This window comes from Orycteropus afer, unplaced genomic scaffold (assembly GCF_000298275.1).
Source record: "Orycteropus afer afer isolate SDZICR_OR568_19922 unplaced genomic scaffold, OryAfe1.0 scaffold00195, whole genome shotgun sequence".
NCBI classification, from domain to species: Eukaryota; Metazoa; Chordata; class Mammalia; order Tubulidentata; family Orycteropodidae; genus Orycteropus; species Orycteropus afer.
Window position 1 is genome coordinate 3150631 of NW_006921782.1, and position 19615 is coordinate 3170245.

Consider the following 19615-nt stretch of genomic DNA (forward strand, 5'->3'; position numbering starts at 1 on the left):
TAGCAGTTAAATACCTTACTCACTATGTCACCAGAGCTCCTTTTCTGCTCATAACTACATCACGCCTGCCTATCTTGAATTAGTTTCATTACTACTTATGTGATAATATTTGAGTGCATATTTATTTCAAAAACAGTGTATTTAGCAAATGTTATAGATACAGGAGGTTTTGAGTGGGACTAAATGCAGCAATCAATGCTAATGAGTCTGCCGTTAGCATGTAATATCATTGGTGTTATAATCACGCATCACTGAACGTGGAGCCTCAGTTTGTTCAACAGATGCTGATCTTAATGGCCACATTCTCTTCCCATGGATAAGTTAGCTTTAGTTAAATGTACCATTAAAAATAACCATTTAAAATGTTAATGAAAACAGTGACTGTATCCACCAGGAGTTTTTGTTTTAACCTCTGCTCTATTACTTCATATTTGCAAAAGATTTCAGGAAGGTGAGGAATCTATTGCCTATGTATGGTGCTTTAAATAGGGAAAACACACTCCATCCATTGTGGTTAAGGTCTGGTGCGTAGAGGCAAGAGAACAACAAAACAGAGACTCTTGGAGAAAGCTGTTATTTCTGTTCCCATCAGCCCAGGTACTGCAGGACTGTGTTCTTAACACTAACCATGCATGGAGACTAACGTTCTTTTGTTCTCAACTTGCTTCTTTTTAATGTTCATTTAGGTTGTAAGGCATAGTTGGGTGATTGGAGTCCTTGGTAGACCAACTAGTTGATAAGAAAGTATTTTGTCATCCTGAAAATATCATTATTCCATCATAAACTAATATTAAAGAGTGAGAAATACCAGGATATTGCCACTTAGAAATAACAATCTTACCTTCCAGAACAACAAAAATAACCCTGGTTGGGGTTTTTCCTTTGTAAAACAAAGGACGACAGATGCATAGCCAGAGCTCTTTATTTTGTCACGTTGCATCACCAGTTACAACCTGAGACAGATTCTCTGAGTCTGAGAATGTGAAAGCATGATAAGATTGGGGGACAGGCTAGAGAAACTTTTAAGTCTTGGGAGAGTCCATGAGTATTTAGTAGCTATGACCCATACCCCCTCTTGACTCACTTAGTTCTTGGTTGGGCTACGTGCCTGACTTGGCTGAACAGGTTTAGGGCAGTATAATCGAGGAAGAGATGAGTAGAGAGGGATCAACCAGAACTAAGGATCATTTTTATAAGAAGTTTTTCAAGTGTCCATCCATTTGTCTTGCACCTAGGTAATGTGTCCATCTGGAAGGAGTTCTCAGTCTTTTCTCTGTTGAATCCTCTTGATTCATTAAGGTTATTATTTTTTTTCCTCCCTCAACAATTTGGTTAAATACTACTATATCTGAGTGAATCAGTGCTACTTGAAGTCTGTACATTCCTAACATAGGACTTGCAGGTTTACGTATTCATAGCAACTAACTAACCAGTTGCTATTGAGTCAATTTCAACTCCTGGTAAACTTATGGATGCCATAGAATAACTGTGCCCTGCCATTCCTCGGAAGGAAGATGGGGCAATCTACTTCCATAGTGATACTGCCTCAGAAACCCAAGGAGGGGTCACTAGGAGTGGGGCCCAACTCAACGGCACATAACAACAACAACAACAGTTGGGCTTTCTGTGGCTGATTTGTCAGAACACAGATCTCCAGGCCATTCTTCTGAGGCACTTTTGGGTGGACTCAAACCTCAAACATTTTATGAACTGAGTGTTTTAATCATTAAGAATAAGGCAAAAGCTCAGTAGTACAGCTTTAACTGTCTGTTGTTATGTGCCGTTGAGTCAGACCTGACTCATAGCGACCCCTCCTTGGGCTTCCGAGGTGGTATCACTATGGAAGTAGATTGCCCAACCTTCTTTCTGAGGAGTGGCTGGTGGGTTTGAACTGCCAGCCTTCTGGTTAACAGTCACATGCCTTAGGCACTATGCCACCAGATGTTGTGTTGTTATGTGCCATCAAATCCGACCTGACTCATAGTGACCCCTCCATAGGCAGCCAAATTTTCCATGTTTGTGTCACAATTTTCTTTTTTTGGGGAGGAGTAATCTAACATTTGTTTCATAGGTTCAGACTTAGAAAACTTCCACTGCTAAGGTGAAGTCATGGGGATTGATAGAAAAGAATTTCACATATGGTGAATTTTTTGGTTGAGTTGGTAACTCGGTTCTATTTTGATAAATGTTAAGTCGGTGCAATGAGCACAGCACCATGCCAGATATAAAAGGATCACAGGGGTGAAAAATGCATAGTCCTCTCCTTAAGACATTAGAATCCTAGTCTCTCTTTCCAGCTCTTAAATGCTATTTAAATAGATGGACACAGATGGGAGCAGAAAGTGGGATTATGATAGAAAGAACTAATGATGGCATTAACCATAGCAAAGTCTCAATGTAGTTTAACTTTCCAACTCTGAAGCTTTCATGGCTTAAAAGAAATAGACTGAAACTTATGACAGTGGGAATTTGATGGAACTGCCCTGTTTTTCCAGGTCTTGCATGTTTTCTGCCTTTGATAGAACTTTGTCACCACTTTTCTCTCTCTATTTAGTGGAAAATGTGTAGGTTTTCCTTTTTTAACAGGTTTCCATCTTACACAGGTTCCAGCTTTCACAGGTTTACTGTATTTACAAAGTTCAGGCCAGCTAGGGAAAATTACTACTTGAAACTTTGAGGTTTTTTTTTTTTTTTTTTCAGCATTTTATATGAAATTCAAATTTGGGCACATTGATCCCTTAAGCTGTCTCTGTGAACCAAATGGGACCAGGGAGTTTAGTTCTATCCGAGATCCTTTGCTGATTTCTGAAGCTGACCATGAGTGCATGAGCTCCCTTTCCTTCTCTAGCCACCCCATTCTTTATTAGCTCTCTATGAGGTGTTTCAAACCCAATTTAACTCCTAAGAGTAAAACTTCAGACCCTCCCAATCCTTTCTGGTATAGCTCAGCCAACCTCACCTTTTTGCTTTGTGGGTTACTTCTTTCTCTTGCCATCTCCTGTTAGTCCTGTGAGGTGCTATAGGTATTCAATAGGGAATCTTTTTTTTTTTTAATTAGGATTTGGATGAAGATTTACAGAGTAAATTCACTTTTCATACAGCAGTTCACATATACTTTGTCTCATGTCATTGACCAAAATTTACAATGCAGCAGCTCCCCTCCCACTTCCTTCCCATAGTTACCTCCTCCCAGTGTCCATCCCTTCACACTCTTCTGCACCCTGAGCTATCTCCCTGTGCATAAGCAGCCCTTCCTTCTCCCATGATTGTTCTCTCCAGGGCGTGTGTCTACTTGAGGTAAATGTTTAACTCACATGCCTGTACTTTGTTTGGCTGGAAACCACAGTTGTGGGTTCAATTCCAGACCTGAAGGGCAGCTAGGGGCCATAGTCTCAGTGGTTCCACCAGGCTCTATTGGACCAGCAAACCTGGTCCCCACCTTCTTTTTTTTTTTTTGCCTCCAAATGATTTTGAGTTTTGTTCCACATTGTTCTCCCTCTCTATGCAGGATCTCCTACATCCCTTCCAAGTGGATGGCAGTGGTAGCTGGGCACCATCTAGTTCTTCTGGTCTCATAGTTGTTCAGTAGGGATTCTTAACTATTTTTGTGAAGATAATAGTGCTTAGCAAGAATAGAAAACAAACTTCTTTTTCATAAGTAGAAATAATAGTTTGCTTTCAAAGATAATTTAGTTCCTCCTACTACTATCAGGTGGGAGCTCATTAGAATTAACCTTAAAGATAATCCCCATTATGAAGACTTTAAAGAAAGGATACACTCAATCCCGTGTTTTGGTGTCATGTCCCAAGGTCTCACTCAAGTCTAACAAAACTTCTTAATGCTTTATCTATGGCTTCCCAGTGCTAATTTGTGGTTATTTCTTTTGACCTCTTGGGTAAGAAGAAGAAAATCATTTTCAGCAGATCTCTTTACTTAGGTGAAGACAATTATTGTAAATAACACATTTCTTTCTCCAATAGATGAGACATTGTTTGAGAGTCTTTAAGCAAATCTTCAGTAGCTATCTACCCCATTTTTACATGATTTTGTTACCTTTGGCTTTATCTCCTATCTTATTCATGAAAACTTCCAAGAAGCAGTGCAGTCAGCCGCAAGATCACTGACTCGGGTCAATGAAGACACATCTCCTTTTCACGTTTATTTCATTTTGTTTTAAGATCACAGAAGAGCAGAGCATTCATACGTGTAAAGTAACAGAAGAGAGAAACAGAATTTAAATACATTTAAAAAGAAAAGGAAAAAAGCTTTTTTTTTAATTTTAATTTTTTTTTTTAAACACACATTGCGCTTTTTATTTTCCTCCACAGAGCTAGTATCCAGGGGATGAAAAAAAAAAAAAAAAAAAAAATCCATCCAATAAACAAAAATAAAATACCTTGAGCATCATAAAACTCAAACCAAAAAATGGCCATGTGTTTGTAACGTCAAGGGAAGTTCAGTTCATGTCTACACGGCTGAAAAAAGGAATATATTTATATATATATATTTATATGTATATAACACTGTTAATAAAGAGAATTCTAACCAAGAGCAGGATTTATGTACCCTTCAGTAGAGCAGTGAGAAGGGGTGGAGCCGGTGTTAGGAAGGGATAGGTGGGAGGAAGTTGGAAGTTCCCCTCATGCTTCCCTCCCCCATCATCTCCTCTTTTTAAACTCCCCTTTCCACCCCTTACAGCAAATACTTGAGAAGCAGAACTTGGCCACAATTCACCAGAATGAGCCATTTACATTCTCTGGTGAAGAGCAAAGACTTAGAGAAGTGAATTCAAAAAATGTTCCAGATAGCTAGGAATTCAGGGTGAGTGCCATGAAACTAGAAGTTCAATGTGTTTTCTTCATTTGTAAGAAGGAGAGTCTTCATTTGTGCCTGTCGTTACATAGAAAGGGCTTGTGCAGGGAAGAATGGAGCTGTAGGAGTAGTTCTGGAACAGTCCTAAGAAGAGGCACCTCTGAAATAACCAAGGAAGTAGAGAGATAATTCTCCCACAAAAAGAAAGCTTCCTAAGTAGTCTAAACACATTGTCTATCCTTATCTATACAAAGTGATACTAATGTTGAGAAGTTCTCAGTAAATTCTGCTCTTTCAGGCAAGCAATGCATGAAAAGACAACTTTGGACAGATGCTAAGCTGGGTCTAGGACAGCGTGGGGCTATGGGTTTGTTCTGAATCCATCATGGACATAGCGTAAGAAAGTAAGTCCTCTCTTCATTAACTACCTGAGGAGCTATCCTTTCTGCTCACCTTCTTTGCAGCAAAGTTAACTTTCACATTTAATTTTGTTTTTCATAACAACTCTTACTAGCTTCACTCTGTAGCCTCGTAAAACATGTTTACTTTTGTTTTATTTTCAACTTACCTTCTCTAATGATATTGACTTATACTTTTTGAAAATGAGGTTTGTTTTCCCTTCATCTACTTGCTTGATTCCATAGCCTCTAAGTCAAGTTTTGGGAAACTTATACTGTGAGAATTTTGTTCCAAAATAGAATATATTTTCTTGACTTTTTCTCACAGAACAACCTTTTGAACCTGTTTGGGAACACAGGTTTACTGCCATCAGCACAAGCAAAGAGTTCTCAAGGACACACATTTGCTACAATGAGGCACTTGGCCCAGAATGAGAGAAAACTGAAGTTTCCTTTCATTTGCACCACTTCCTCACTTGTTGCATGCATAACCCAACCTCGCTATTTTCTATCCTACAAAAGGTTATTAGACAGATTTTTAATAACATAAACAAGGAAACAAACTCCAGTTATTTCAATGCCCTTAGTATAATCTGACTTTGTCCCTTCTCTACATCGGTAAGAAGTTTTGACTGGACCAAGATTATAGAACCAGTCCAGAGACTCTATTCTAGAGAGTTTTGGCTTTTGTAATGGAGATTGTGGAGTGATGCTTCTGGGAAGTGACTTAGTACAAGAGACAAAAGTGGAGAAGACAAACAGCTGCTTTGATTGATTCGTTGGGCATAGCACCATGTAAGTATTGAGTTCTTACTCAGAATCCGAGAGTTTAGAGTTGAAAGAGGTTTTATAGAAATTGTCATCCAAATTTCTGACTTTGGGGTTGAGTGAACAGACTCAAATGAAGTGCCTAAGGTCGCCCAACTTGTTTGGGGCCAGATTCAGGGCTAGAACTCAATTCTCCTACCACTCAAACATGCTTTCCATCTCACATTAAAATTTTCATTTATCTTGTGTAGAGGAGTACTCTTTGAGCCTAATATTAATTTGAACTAGTCTCTTTCTATTGCTTAATCTTTGCAGAAAATTAATATTGTCCTTGAAGTCTTCTCTTTGATAACTCTTTATGTACCAGTTGTTCAGACTGTGGCAAATGTATACATGTCATTCTGTTAAACACATCAGGCACTTCAAAGAGACTCCAAGAGGACATGCCTGAGAGAAACTCCCAATTAAAATGATTCAGTCCCTCATTTATTATGTTCAGGATAGATATGTAGAAAAATAACAACCAGGTTAAGTAGCTATTTTCTAGAATGAGACTCAGTAAGATATTTCTCAATGATATGAGATACCATATCCAACAATTTCTTGGGATCAAGATGACAGAGAAGCATTCCCAGTGTTTTTGTGAAATGGGAAAACAAACACTGAGTAAAAAGTTCACTCTATGAAGTGGAGATTACTTCCTTGGAGCTATTTAATGAAAACAATAAAGATGATGAGTAAGAAGTTACAAGAAAAGACTTGACAGTTGATAAAACGGACAATTGAGGCTTAAAATTCCTCCCTCTCTTTCTCTTCGTTGCAGGGAAAGTCTGACTAGTTTTGGTGTCAGATGCAGCAAATGTGACATCAGTTGAGAGGGTCTCAACCTAGGTCCCAAAGGAACAAAGAGGTGGACGTTCAGTCGTGTGACCTAAGCAGGATGTGAACCCTTTTACAGTTCCTGTAGGCCTGCTTCCTTTGGCTGAGATCATCTCATTTTGGTGCCATATGTCATACTCTTCCCCTACTGATCCTCTGGAATGTTTTGGCTTTTATTCCATGATGCTTTTTATTTTTAAGATTCATAGGTTTAGCTGAACTTGGGTCCTGCATGAAAAATGAAGTTTACATAGTTTATATTATGTACGTAAACTAGTGATTTACATTGATTTACACATGATTGGTGCCTAATTTATTAATCAGCACACAGTATGTAAATGCGATGAAAGGAAATCAAGGTTTTAAAATAAGTTTTCCATAATATTCATAAACATTTTAGTTGGTGTAAATGTTAAACCTAAGCCTAACATTAACACCAGCTTCCTTGCCAAGAGGAAAGTGATGTACATTTCTGGATGAGAATAAATTCTTTCTTAAATTTCAGTTGGCGACATTTGAACAGCATAGTGATATGCAAATGGGAATAGTTTACTTCTCTTCCACTAGCATGCACATAAATGTAAACTCCATTTTGCATTTAGTGAGATGTTTACAGATATTATGCCAACTAGGATGGAAAATTTACACCACTAGGGCAAATGCAGTCTTTAGAGAAGAGTTATTTTAAATACTTATGAAAAAAAGAAGGCTTCTTAAACTGGATTTGTGCTCCTTCACTCAGGTCTTATCTCAATATTTTTGTAGTATGTAATTATCTGCAAAATATTAACATTTTCTGTAGGTCATATAGCATTGCAAATATACCATTTCTACTTAAAAAAATGATAGTTCTTGGGAATCAAGAGTAAACATAGACTAAAAGCTATGAGGATAAAGAAAAAATAAGTATAGTTAATCCATGGAACGTGGTACATAAGAAATTGTTTTTATATAACTAAGTACAGTATAGAAAAACGGGGCTCAATGTCTTTATAAATGAAGTATAGCTTTTTTAAAAACCAAATTCAGCAATTTTCTTTCTTTTAAACCATTATTCTAGATTTTTTTTATAATGCATACGATATTGTAAATATAGCATTCATGAAGATTAAAGAAAGTACACACACACATATTTTTCCACAAATAATTCAAAGTCTGTAAAGAACAAAATGAGAACTTCAGGGAGATTAGCCAATAGAAACAGTCAGATCACAACCACCTTGGGGAGGGAGGCTGTGATTCTGGAGCAGTAAGAAGCTAAGGACTCAGAAACAATCTAATGCCGAGTTTAGTTTTTATGTGCAAAAGAGGTAAGTCCATTTTTGGAGAAGAAACATATTTTTGTTTCAGTCCTCCAAGAATGTTAAAATCACGAGTACTTTTACAAGGTCTCTGTGAATAGCCCCAGTTGTCTTAACATGTAGTTTAAAAATAGGAAAAAGAAAAAAAAAAAAAAAAAAAAAATTCCCACAGCAAGGAAGAAGTCTGTCTGACTTGGAAGAGAAGGCAAGAGTTGATGGAACAATCCTTTCCAACAAAAACACTTATCTACTTTTCCCTAATCCTTGGTTCTTTTAGGGCAGAGTGGTTTTGTGTCTTAAGACAAGCTAGGCTGTCTCTCCAACATGGCAAAACCTTCTGATTAACAATTGCACAGACAGTACAAGCATACATTTTATAGGTACAAAACCTAGGACAGCTTTCATTTCTCAGGACCACCCTGGGTCAAGGTCATTTCTGCTTTTGTCAACTGCAAGTTGCGTCTAAGGACATTGTTTTATGAATGGTAGAATTTCATTTTGCATTAAAAAAAACACGTTTTTACTGACATTAAGTGTAATTAGTCATTCAGATTAATTGAAGATTATACTCCTCTCGGTGCTATATATTATTTCCAAATACTTGGCCTTTTTTGGTGCAGGGTTTCAAGCTTTGTTTACCAGTAGACAAGATTCTTGAAGGGTGTTATAAGAATACAGTGAACTCCATTGAAAGAAATCTCATGCTGAGACCCTATTTCTTGGTATCAGTCCTCTGGCCACTTCTTTTTTCTTTATCAAAAACATCTTCTCCGTCTTCACATTGCTGCGACACAGTCTCAGACATATGAGATTTCTGGGATCAGTGTTTTTTCTGAAATGTGAGCCGTGGGCAAAGAAAAGAAAAGAAAATCCCAGATCTTGCCAGAGTTATATGCAAAGCCAACAATATTTAATACATGTTTAATGATGTTTAATATGTGGTCCATTATATTAAAACCAAGAGAATCAATGGTGCTGATATGGCAAAGACATTCTTTTTAATAGAGAAGCATCTCCTATAAAACCAAGATTTTGTCCTTATAATAGAGTGGAAATGATAGAAATACCAGGAATTTGATGAAAGTCTGTGACATGCCTGGAGGGTCCATTCCTGGGACTGACGCTAAATGATACCTGACTCAATCCCTGTTACTTCTCCCTTCCTATTTAGTTTTAAGTTAGCATGCACTCTTTCAAACCTTCCACTTAAGGGTATGCTGCCTGTTCAATATATGGGGAACATTTATCACCAAAGGATAATCTTTGATTCTGTGCACTAAGAAGACCAAAATTGTTCAGAGAAATCCCTGATTGTCAGCAAATTGGTGCTACTTAGGGATATGGCTCACCACCTTCCCTTTATTTTAGTAGCTAATCTTCTTCGATAAGAATGTCTGACCTATATTAAGATTTGCAATAGAAAACTTTTACCTATCCTCAAGTCAAATTTGTCCATTCTGCCTCATGTGTGAACTGAAAAATTATAAAGGAAGATGGTGGCAAGCTTTCTGGAAACAAAGTAGAATCTCCCAGAGGAACTTACAAATGCTGCTCACCAAGGAGATGGTTACTTACAAAGAAGAGAGAGACTCATTGCAAAAAACCTTTGATCAATAAAATATATCAAAAGAAATTTCAGAGGTTAGTTTTCTGCTTTTTCTTAAATTTACAGTTGCTAAGTTTCCCGTATTATATCATGTGGTAACAAATTTCACAGTTCTAAAACTCAGTGAAATACCACTTTTGGCTCTAATGGAACACATTCAATTATTACCTTAATGATAATTGTCCTTTCATAAACTGAGCCACTTCCAATACCTCTTATAACGAGCAATGACTGGTTTCCTAACAATGACATAACACATGAAGAGCTAGCTCTCTCTGCAAGATCTTCTCTAAGAAAAGCCTGTGGAGATGTCAAGCTTTGTGGTACTCATATAGCTACCTAAATTTATTACAAGTCACCCAGCTCTTTTGGTTAATGTAGTAGCCTCTTTTTCATGTCAAGAATATTCTTGTAGATGTAAATTTAAACACCATACTCCACTATATTTTGTTCAGAAGACCAGAAGCTAAAAGCAAGCAGGGAAGGTGATAATAATGCAACTCTTAGGCCTACTCTAGGATAATGATGGACATCTATGAACAATAATGTTGGACACATTGTCAGTGGAACTGAAAGGAGATGATGTGGGCAAGCAAATAAATTACTAATCTAGAACACCAGGTCAAAACTCTTCAAAGGAGCACAAGGAATAAATTTCTTTTTGTTATGTTCTATGCTTTGTATTAGAGTTGTGATGGCATCTCCAAGATGTGGCTGGGGATCTGGGTAGCTGCCAACTTTTCCTGCTTTGTTCACTCTCCCTATGTTTTATGTGAAATATGCAATAAGCTCTGCTCAGAAGAATCCATAGGGCAAATGCAGTGTTATTTGAAGATTAGGGAGGGGGCTAAGCAGAGCTGTTTGGGATCTCCCTATGGATCCTCATTCTGCCACTGGAAATTAACTCTTGGAGCTCTTCCTGCTTCCGGGGATTTAGTGGGCAGAGCAGAGGCCAGCCTATAAAAAGCCCAGAAATATATGAATTCATCAGAATCATGAATAAAGAGTGAAAGCAGAAACCTTTTCTCTTAGGTTGTCTCATCCACCTCACTGGTTCTTTCTCCTGTTTGCTCACTCCATCAATAGTAGGCACTTTCATTTACAGTGATATTCTGAATGACTCCCGACTGGGTTCTGATGATTGGTCTAGGAGGAATATGGGATCCTGCCCTTGGAAGGGGCACAGCTTGGTTTGAATACTGATACCAGGTCGCAGCCAAGGCTGGGGGAAGGGTTCTGCTCCTCCCCTTCTTTCCCGCCATCTCCCCCAGCAACTTGTCACAGCCGCATCTCACAATTACAATGCAGGACAGTATCTACAGCACAATGAATCTATGTACACATGGACTATTCCCTTGGCATGCTTTAGAGAGAGAGGAAGACACACACTCACACAACATGTACAGCCACGTGAGAGAGAGACTTGAGCACGCGCACACAGTAGATAAAATTAAAATGGCACTTCCTAGCATTTGCGGCATGACTAGTGCTCTGGGGTGCAGGGAGGATCAGGCGAACAGTAAAGAGGGAATATCTGGATGGGTTGGGGTAGACAGAGTACACTGGAGGGAGAAGGTATGGTCTTAAAAGTTGGAGAGAGAGTGGTGGAGGCAGAGAAGCCAGATAAAGGCTCCACACAGGACTCTAGCTTGGATTCCATTGATAGTCTCAAATGACTCAAATGAAAAACAGAATTAAAAGATTATGGAAATATAAACACCAAAGGCAAGACCGTTTTCTTCTCCCTCCTCTACAGATGAAAAAGGATGAAGGAAGGAAGGATAGGGTGGTAGTGGTGGTTAATATCCATCTGGTACTTTTTTACTTGCTACATTCTTATAACACCCCGATGTCCTTAGCATGATGTAGTTTTACACAGCATACATTCGCGTAGATATACACATATCCTATTAGAACTTTTCCCACCCTGAATTATCCTCAATTTTTTTTTTTGATGGACTTAATTTTTTTTCTAAAATGTATTTTCTTGGTCAATTTTTATTTCCCCCTTCACTTATAAACACACAAAGTTGTGAAATCAACTGTTTCCCCCAATCTTGCACACTCTCTCTCTTTTGTATCCTGTGTGACACATTTTTGTGTGGTTTTATTATTATTATTATTTTTAAATTTGTATTCTATTAACATTTGCTGAGAAGGCAGAGCAGAGATGCTGCCAGCAGCCACAGTGGTACGGCCAGACTGATGGATCCGTTGATTCCTCTCACCGACCCAGGTCCTGCAGGGGAGAGAGGAGAGACTAGTTACATCCATACTCTGTTCCCGCAGGCGTTGAGTGTATCAGAGGTAAGGCCTGGACAGGTGGCAGTGCCACATGGTCAATAGCGCCGGGAGCACTTTCCTAAATCCTTACTAAATCTTGAGATTTAAGAATACCTTAAGGATATCATGGCTTGAAACACTTCTAAATACAAAATGCTCTTGCCAGTGAAGAGCCTAAACTGCCTGTCGCTGACGGCTCTGATGGTCCAGCAGCCTCCTGTTCAACAGATCCTGGCCTCCTCTACGCTGGTGTAGCTCTGGGAGGCCAGCACGCAGTAAATGTCCCAGCAGGGATGAGGGGGCTTCCACAGCCAGAAACAGTCTCCTCTGGCTGGGTCATCACAGCGTTTCCATCGGTAAAACATGGAGCTAATCTCTGAATTCGTCGTTTCTCAGGGGAGAAGCCAACATCATTTATTTGTTAATGGGGAGAGAAATGGCTTAAAAATAACATTTATGGCTGGATAGCACCTTAGCAAGGATCCCTGGTGGCGCAGTGGTTAAGTGCTTGGTTGCTAACTGAAAGGTTGGCAGTTCAAACCCACAAGCACTCTGAGGGAAAAAAAGATGTTGCAGTTGTCTTCCTAAATATTACAGCCTTGGAAACCCTCCATGGCAGTCTATGAGTCAGAATGTGCTCAGTGGCAAAGGTTTGATTTTGGTTTAGCACCTTAGCAGCAAGACAGAAAATAAGCCAATACATGTAGAATCTTAAGAGGCAGCGGGGAATCATCTTGTTCAAACTCTTCATTTGACACTTAAAAAAAAAAAAAAAGGAGGCCTAGAGAGGTTAGGAGGCAGATCTTTATGGGAGCAGAGCTGAGACTTGAACTCATCAATTTCAACCTGGAGGGGCAGCTTGTGTGTTTCCCGCTGCCCCTTTAGTTTCCCCAATGTGGACATGACTTGAGGGTGTGGGTGTGAGTCAGACACAGACAGCTGGATGCAAAGGAAGGTGAGAAAGGGGTTTGTGTGTTAATAGAAAGAGGATTGGAGCAGAAATTGCAGGTCCAATTGAAAAGTTTGTCTCCTACATTTCAGTTGTTCTAGTTTTTCTTTTAGGAGCTCTGGTGGTATACTGCCTAAGGCATTTGACTGCTAACCAGAAGGATGGTGGTTCAAATCCACCAGCCACTCCTCAGAAAGAAGATTGGGCAATCTACTTCCATAGTGATATCATGTCTATATAGGTCCATTAAAATAAGAAAATATTTATAATTTTCACTACAGATATTTTTGATTTGACTATACTTGTTGATACTTAGACAATGATATTCAAAAGAAAAATTGCTGTAATTATGTTTTGAGGGCATGCAAGCAAATCAATGTTCATGAGTGAGTATGCAAATATGTATGTGTCTGTTTTAAACTGTGAGGTTTGCAAGGACCATGGAAAGATCTACTGGTATACGAATGTTTGAAAAATGTCTATAAACATACCAGATCTGGAAGTAAAATAATATGGGAAAAACTCTGAACTCAGGCATTGTCAGTCCCCTTACTCTGTGTTTTATGTAAACAAAAATAACAACAAAAAGAAACCAATTACATAGCATTATAAGATATTATTACAGATATCTTACAAATATAGGCACACAACCATCTTGTGAGGAGGATATTATAACTAATTCAATTTTCCAATAAGACACTTAGGTACAGAGAGGTTACATACATTGCACTAGTATTAATTTTACTATTAGTACTGAATTTACACAACTGGTAAGTAAAGACCTGGCATTTTGGCTCCAGAGTCTGTGCTTATCACCACTGCACAGTGAAATTTTGCAGTGAAAGGATGCATGTGAGTCACTTGTCAAAGAATGAAATTTGGATTTGTTTAAAACAATAGCCAGAACAAACAGATATAACGAGGGACACCTATTATCTATGAAAAATTATTTTTGATCACATACTTTTGAGTAGAACACTTCTTAAGAATACGAACAACGTGTTGTTAGTTGCCACCGAGGTGATTTTGACTCACGGGAACCCCACGTGTGCAGTGTGGGACTGCTGCGTCGGGTTTTCAAGGCTGTGACCTTTTGGAAGTAGGTTATCAGGCCTTAGTTCTGAGGCTGCTCTGGGTGGGTATGAACCATCAACCTTCTGGTTGGTGTTCTAGAGTTTAACCCTTTGTGCCACTCAAGGACTCCTTCAAAATATTAATTCTAAAATATACAGTGGCATTATTACGGGAGTGAAGGGAGTGTGGGCCATACCAGGTGACATTGTTAGAGGGGGTGACACCAGAATGACTTTCTATAAAATTTTTATGCAGTTTTAGCTGAAATTTATTGTTTTTTATAAAAAATATCCCTAATAGGTAGTTATAACAAAAAAACTTTTTTTTTTTTTTTTTAAATTAAGCCTAACTTACATGTATCAATATACCCAAAGGCTAAAGCTCTACGCAGATTTACTTTTTTGAGCCTTCTAATGTGCTCAGGTCAGAGCTGTCATTATTAACCAAATACAATGAGGCTTCCAATTAAGTGTTTTCATCTGCACATGTTACAAGCACACACTGTCGTTTCCATTGCAGCTGGTGTTTTTATAGTCACTGATTTTGTCAGATTGTCTGGTGTTTTAGCTATAATATTGTGTTAATTAGTATTTATGAACCTATATAAATAACTTTTTTGAGAATGAAGTAATAATTGAAGGAAACACACTGTTGTTGAGTGGGATCTGATGAATAGTGACCCTGCCTTGGGTTTCCGAGGCAGTATCTCTATGGAAGTGTATTGCCCAACCTTCCTTCTGAGGAGTGGCTGGTGGGTATGACCTGCCAGCCTTTTGGTTAGTGGTCAAGTGCCTTAGGCACTACAACACCAAAGATCCCAAATGAAGGAAAAGAAGGATAATAATAATAATAATAATAATAACAAAAAACTCCCACTCAGTTACTAGTAATTTTGTAACTAGTAATGTAATTCAATATATAAATATTTTACAAACAATTTTGTTAATATTCACATAATCTAAGAAATACTATATTTAAGCAATACACAACTATATCACATACTGTTCTATGATTAAAACTGATAATAAATGTTACTAAGGAATCTGTATGGTCTGGTATGGGAGGAGGTCCACGGAGTGGGTGACAATATGAGTTACCACACCAGATGACACCAATCTTAGTGATGCCACAGTATACATACCAAAAAAAAAAAGAACTTCCATCCAATCAATTCTGACTCATAGTCACTTGATAGGGCAGAGTAGAATTACTGCATGCGGTTTCTAAGGCTGTAAATCTTTACAGAAGCAGACAGCAATATCTTTCTCACACAGAGTGGCTGGTGGGTTTGAACTGCCAGCCTTTCAGTTAACTGCTGAGTGCTTTAACCATTGTGCCACCAAAGCTTCTTCATAAGGTATTGCATAAAATTAGCTTCATGTACACAGATATGTGAAACACAGGATAAACGACTTAAATATTCAACCAATCAACTCTCTAAGGTCCTGAATGGCTATTACCAAACACTATCTGAATGATTTTGACTCATAGTGAGTGACCTATACAACATAGTACAACTGCCCCATACAGTTTCCAAAGCTGTCAATCTTTAAAGCAGCAGACTGCCTCATCATTCTCCCTTAGAGTGGCTGGTGGATTTGAACCACTGACCTTTTGGTTAACAGTCAAATGCTTTAACTATGGTGTCATGAGAGCTCTTGAATAGCTGTAGGATCCTGTTAATAAATGGCTTTTTATTACCTTTAGTTCCATACTTTTCATGAGGAAGTAAGAGTCAGCATGATTGTGCATCCTGCCTAAACTCAAAACAAAACCTAAACTCACTGCCACAGAGTTGATTCTGATTTGTACCAACCCTATACAACAGAGTAGAATTGTCCCATAAGGTTTCCTCAGCTGTAAATCTTTACGGAAGCAGACTGCCTCATCTTTCTCCCCCAGAGAAGCTGGAGCATTTGAATTGCCAGCCTTTTGGTTTGCAGCCGAATGCTTTAACTACTATACCACCTATCCTGCTTAAAATACCTAGCTAGTGATTGTTGAGGAGCTCTGGTGCACAGTACCTAAGGCATTTGACTGCTAATCAGAAGGCTGGTAGTTCAAACCCGCCAGCCACTCCACAGAAGGAAGGTTGGGCAACCTACTTCTGTAGTGATACTGCCCCAGAAACCCAAGGAGGGGTCTCTATGAGTTGGATCCAACTCCATGGCAGTGGGAAGTGATTGTTGACCAAGTACTAGAATCCAGATGTTGTGACTCTAAGCTCAAAAGCCTTCCAAATCAGAGGGCATGAGCTGCTTGGCACATTTGTTAAGGTGCTACAAAATATATTTATATTGTTGCTGTATGCCATCCAGTTAATCCCAACTCACAGTGACCCTATAGGAATAGAACTGTCCCACAGGGTTTCCAAGGCTGTAATCTTTATGGAAGCAGATTGTCCCATCTTTCTCCCGCTGAACCGCTAGTAAGTTAAAACTGCTAACATTTCAGTTAGCAACCCAGCATTGAACCACTGTGCCACAAAGATTAATGGATCAGTAAGGTTTCCAAATTGAGGCCTTACAGGGTTAAGCAAAAATGATTTCTCTTTTGCCCCAGAGACAGTGTGAAACAGAAGATTTTCCAAAAGAGTCTAATTTTGCTTATTTTCTTAATCTTGCTTTTCGTCCTGGAGCAGGCTAGATTATCTTTCAGAAATCTTTCAGTTGAGATCTACTGGAGATGTATCTAAGGAGCCTAATCATATCATTTTATTTAAGGATAGTGAATATTTGCATGTTCACATATAATACACTTGCTAATACATATATATACACATACATACACACAAACCGAAGTTTATGTATTATATGTGGTTGTTACTTGCTGTTGAACTGATTCTGACTCACGGTGACCCCATGTGTGCAGAGTAGAATTGCTTCATAGGATTTTCAAGGTTGTGACCTTTCAGAAGGAGATCGCCAGGCCTGGTTTCTGAGGTGTCACTGAGTGGGATCGAATCATCAGCCTCTCAAGTCATAGTCAAGCACATAACTGTTTACACTACCCACGAGCTTCATATGTTATAAACCCACTGACACTGAGTTGATTCCGACTCACAGCAACCCATGTTAGCTTTCCAAGCTGTAAATCTCTTCCTAGAGAGCAGGTGGTAAGTTTGAATCGCTGACCTGGTTAGCAGCCAAATGTCTTACCCATTATGCCACCAGAGTTCCTTTCATATGTTATATACATACTTATTTATACACATAAGATCTACACACATATGATTGGTGTTCTAGTACATAATTGAGAATTAGCTGTTCCTTTCACATGCCATTGTGTGTTATACATAGGAAATCTCACTGTGCCTGTGTTAATCATCTTTAATTTTACCCTTACTATGAGTATTATTATACATATTTACTGCATTTTATACATCTGTTAAAGATGTCTTCACCTCTAGAAATAATTATTTATTAAGTGCTCTCATATAGCTATTTAATGTGCTTATATTACTTGCTCTTTTCATAATTAGTTTTGAGAGTAAATAAATAGGCTTGAAAAAAATGCATGGGTAAATGGGTGCTGGTTGGGGAATCATCACAAGTGTGTACGCAATTATAGATATATATGACTGCATAGAAGACTACTTCAGTTAATGGCTATTTCAGAGAAGAATAATCAGCAAAATCATTAATTATGTTTTAGTTCATAGTTATGAAATTTCTGCTTATTTGTGGAAATGCAAATGATAAATCTTACTTCCCACACCAGATGGCCAGGCTCAGCAAATGCTTTCATATCCTGACAGATATAATGAAAGCAAGAGTCTGCAAACATAAATTAGCCTTAAGAATAGATAGGCAAATAGAACCACAATTCAAAAATTTGCTACATGTTTTTCATATAACAGACACAAATCAATCTTGGTATTTAGTCACATTTTGTATGTGTATATGCATATAGGCACACACATGTATGTGTGGTATCTAGTAAACATTTGGAAGATGATGCCATCATTATCATTATTAACTATAGAAGTTTGGATTGCAGAAAGGCATGAAATACCAACCTGAATCATAGGCACTGGTTCCATAAATGGGGTCAGAGCTTTTAATATTTCATCTGAAGGGGCAAAATACAGTTTTGTATTTTTACTGTGACCCTTGACTCAACATATCAGATTAGGTCACGATTCTCAACCTCAGCCACAGGTTGGTAAGTGAAGCTTTGTATAAAGGTGAATGCTGGACTTCACTTTGCCATGACACTGTTTATGAAGGGGAACTTGTGATTAAGGGTAAGAGTGGCAAACTGTCCTGAAATTGAGGGACATGAGCATTTTCTGGCAAGTCTTTATACTACAAATCTGATGCAGGATCTTGAACCAGTTAATTGGTCTTTCAGTAAAAACTCAACGAAAAGATAAGGTGACTTTTCAAACATCTGTTCCAGAAAGCATGGTGCTTGGCCAATTTAAACCTGGCCGACACTTTTCTTTTGCTTCTCCTGGGTATGTAGGTAATAGATTTATTCAAAGTGGCCATTAATCATACCCTCACTGATCCTTGGACATTCCTGTCAGTCAGTAAGGATTCAGGGTCAATTGTAATTTTATTCTTGTAAATAATTCAGACATACAAGAAGAGAAAACAAGCCAGAGTTTAACTGTTAATTCTTTTAGAATTATTAAGAGCTGGCTGAATGACTGAAAGAAACAATGGAAAAAGCATATAAAACAAACCTATAAACAAACTGTTAAGCAAAAGTAAGAAAATAATCTTCAGAATCTCCTAAGTGTCTCTTTCCAGTATTATCTGATGTGCAGACTAAGGCACTTTGGTATTCTGGGAAGCCATATGTAAAAGAAAGCTTCATAAGACTGACTTTGGCGCCACCTGCTATGCATTTTCAGCCAATGCAGCTTCTTCTGGATGAATGGATAGGGGATTAAAGTCTATTCTCTAGGCTGGAGCAGATTGTTGTTGTTGCTGTTAGCTGTCATTGAGTTGGCCACTGACTCATGGCAACCTCCTGTGTGAAAAACCACTGACAGATGAATGGTGGCTGAGCATGGTCAGTAATGGTAACAAATTGGACTGGGCTTTCCCATGTAGAAGATGAAAATTCTACCACTGAATGACCACTGCCTCAGAGGACATTAGAAGAGGGATAATATTTATGTTTACTTTAAGTAATCTGTTTTAGAATTAAAGGTAGGCTCTTCCTACGTAAACTTTTATGCACTGTTCACTGCTATCTGTAAAGTGAGATTTTTGGTAAGGCTGAAGGATTCTCACAGAAACATTGGAATTATCACACACACACACACACACACACACACCCATCAAGGGAGCTCTGGTATCATAGTGGCTAAGGCACTTGACTGCTAACCAGAAGACTGGTGGTTCAAACCCACCAGCCACTCCTCGGAAGGAAGATGGGGCAATCTACTTCCGTAGTGATACTGCCTCGGAAACCCAAGGAGAGATCGCTATGAGTCGGGTCCGACTTGATGGTACATAACAACAACAACAACAACAATCCCCCATCAAAAGAGTATAAGGTATTCTTACATTAAAATTTTGAAAACTTCAC

General features: G+C 38.5%; 1 protein-coding gene across 1 annotated transcript in view; it reads right to left on the reverse strand.

Moving 5' to 3' along the window:
* Positions 1-11906: 11906 nt before the first annotated feature.
* LOC103202917 (limbic system associated membrane protein) overlaps positions 11907-19615 on the reverse strand; it is a 993414-nt gene continuing 985705 nt past the window's right edge. Inside the window, exon 9 of the mRNA XM_007947848.2 lies at positions 11907-12004. Within this exon, the coding sequence (XP_007946039.1) occupies positions 11907-12004 (98 nt within the window). The remainder of the gene's footprint in view (positions 12005-19615) is intronic.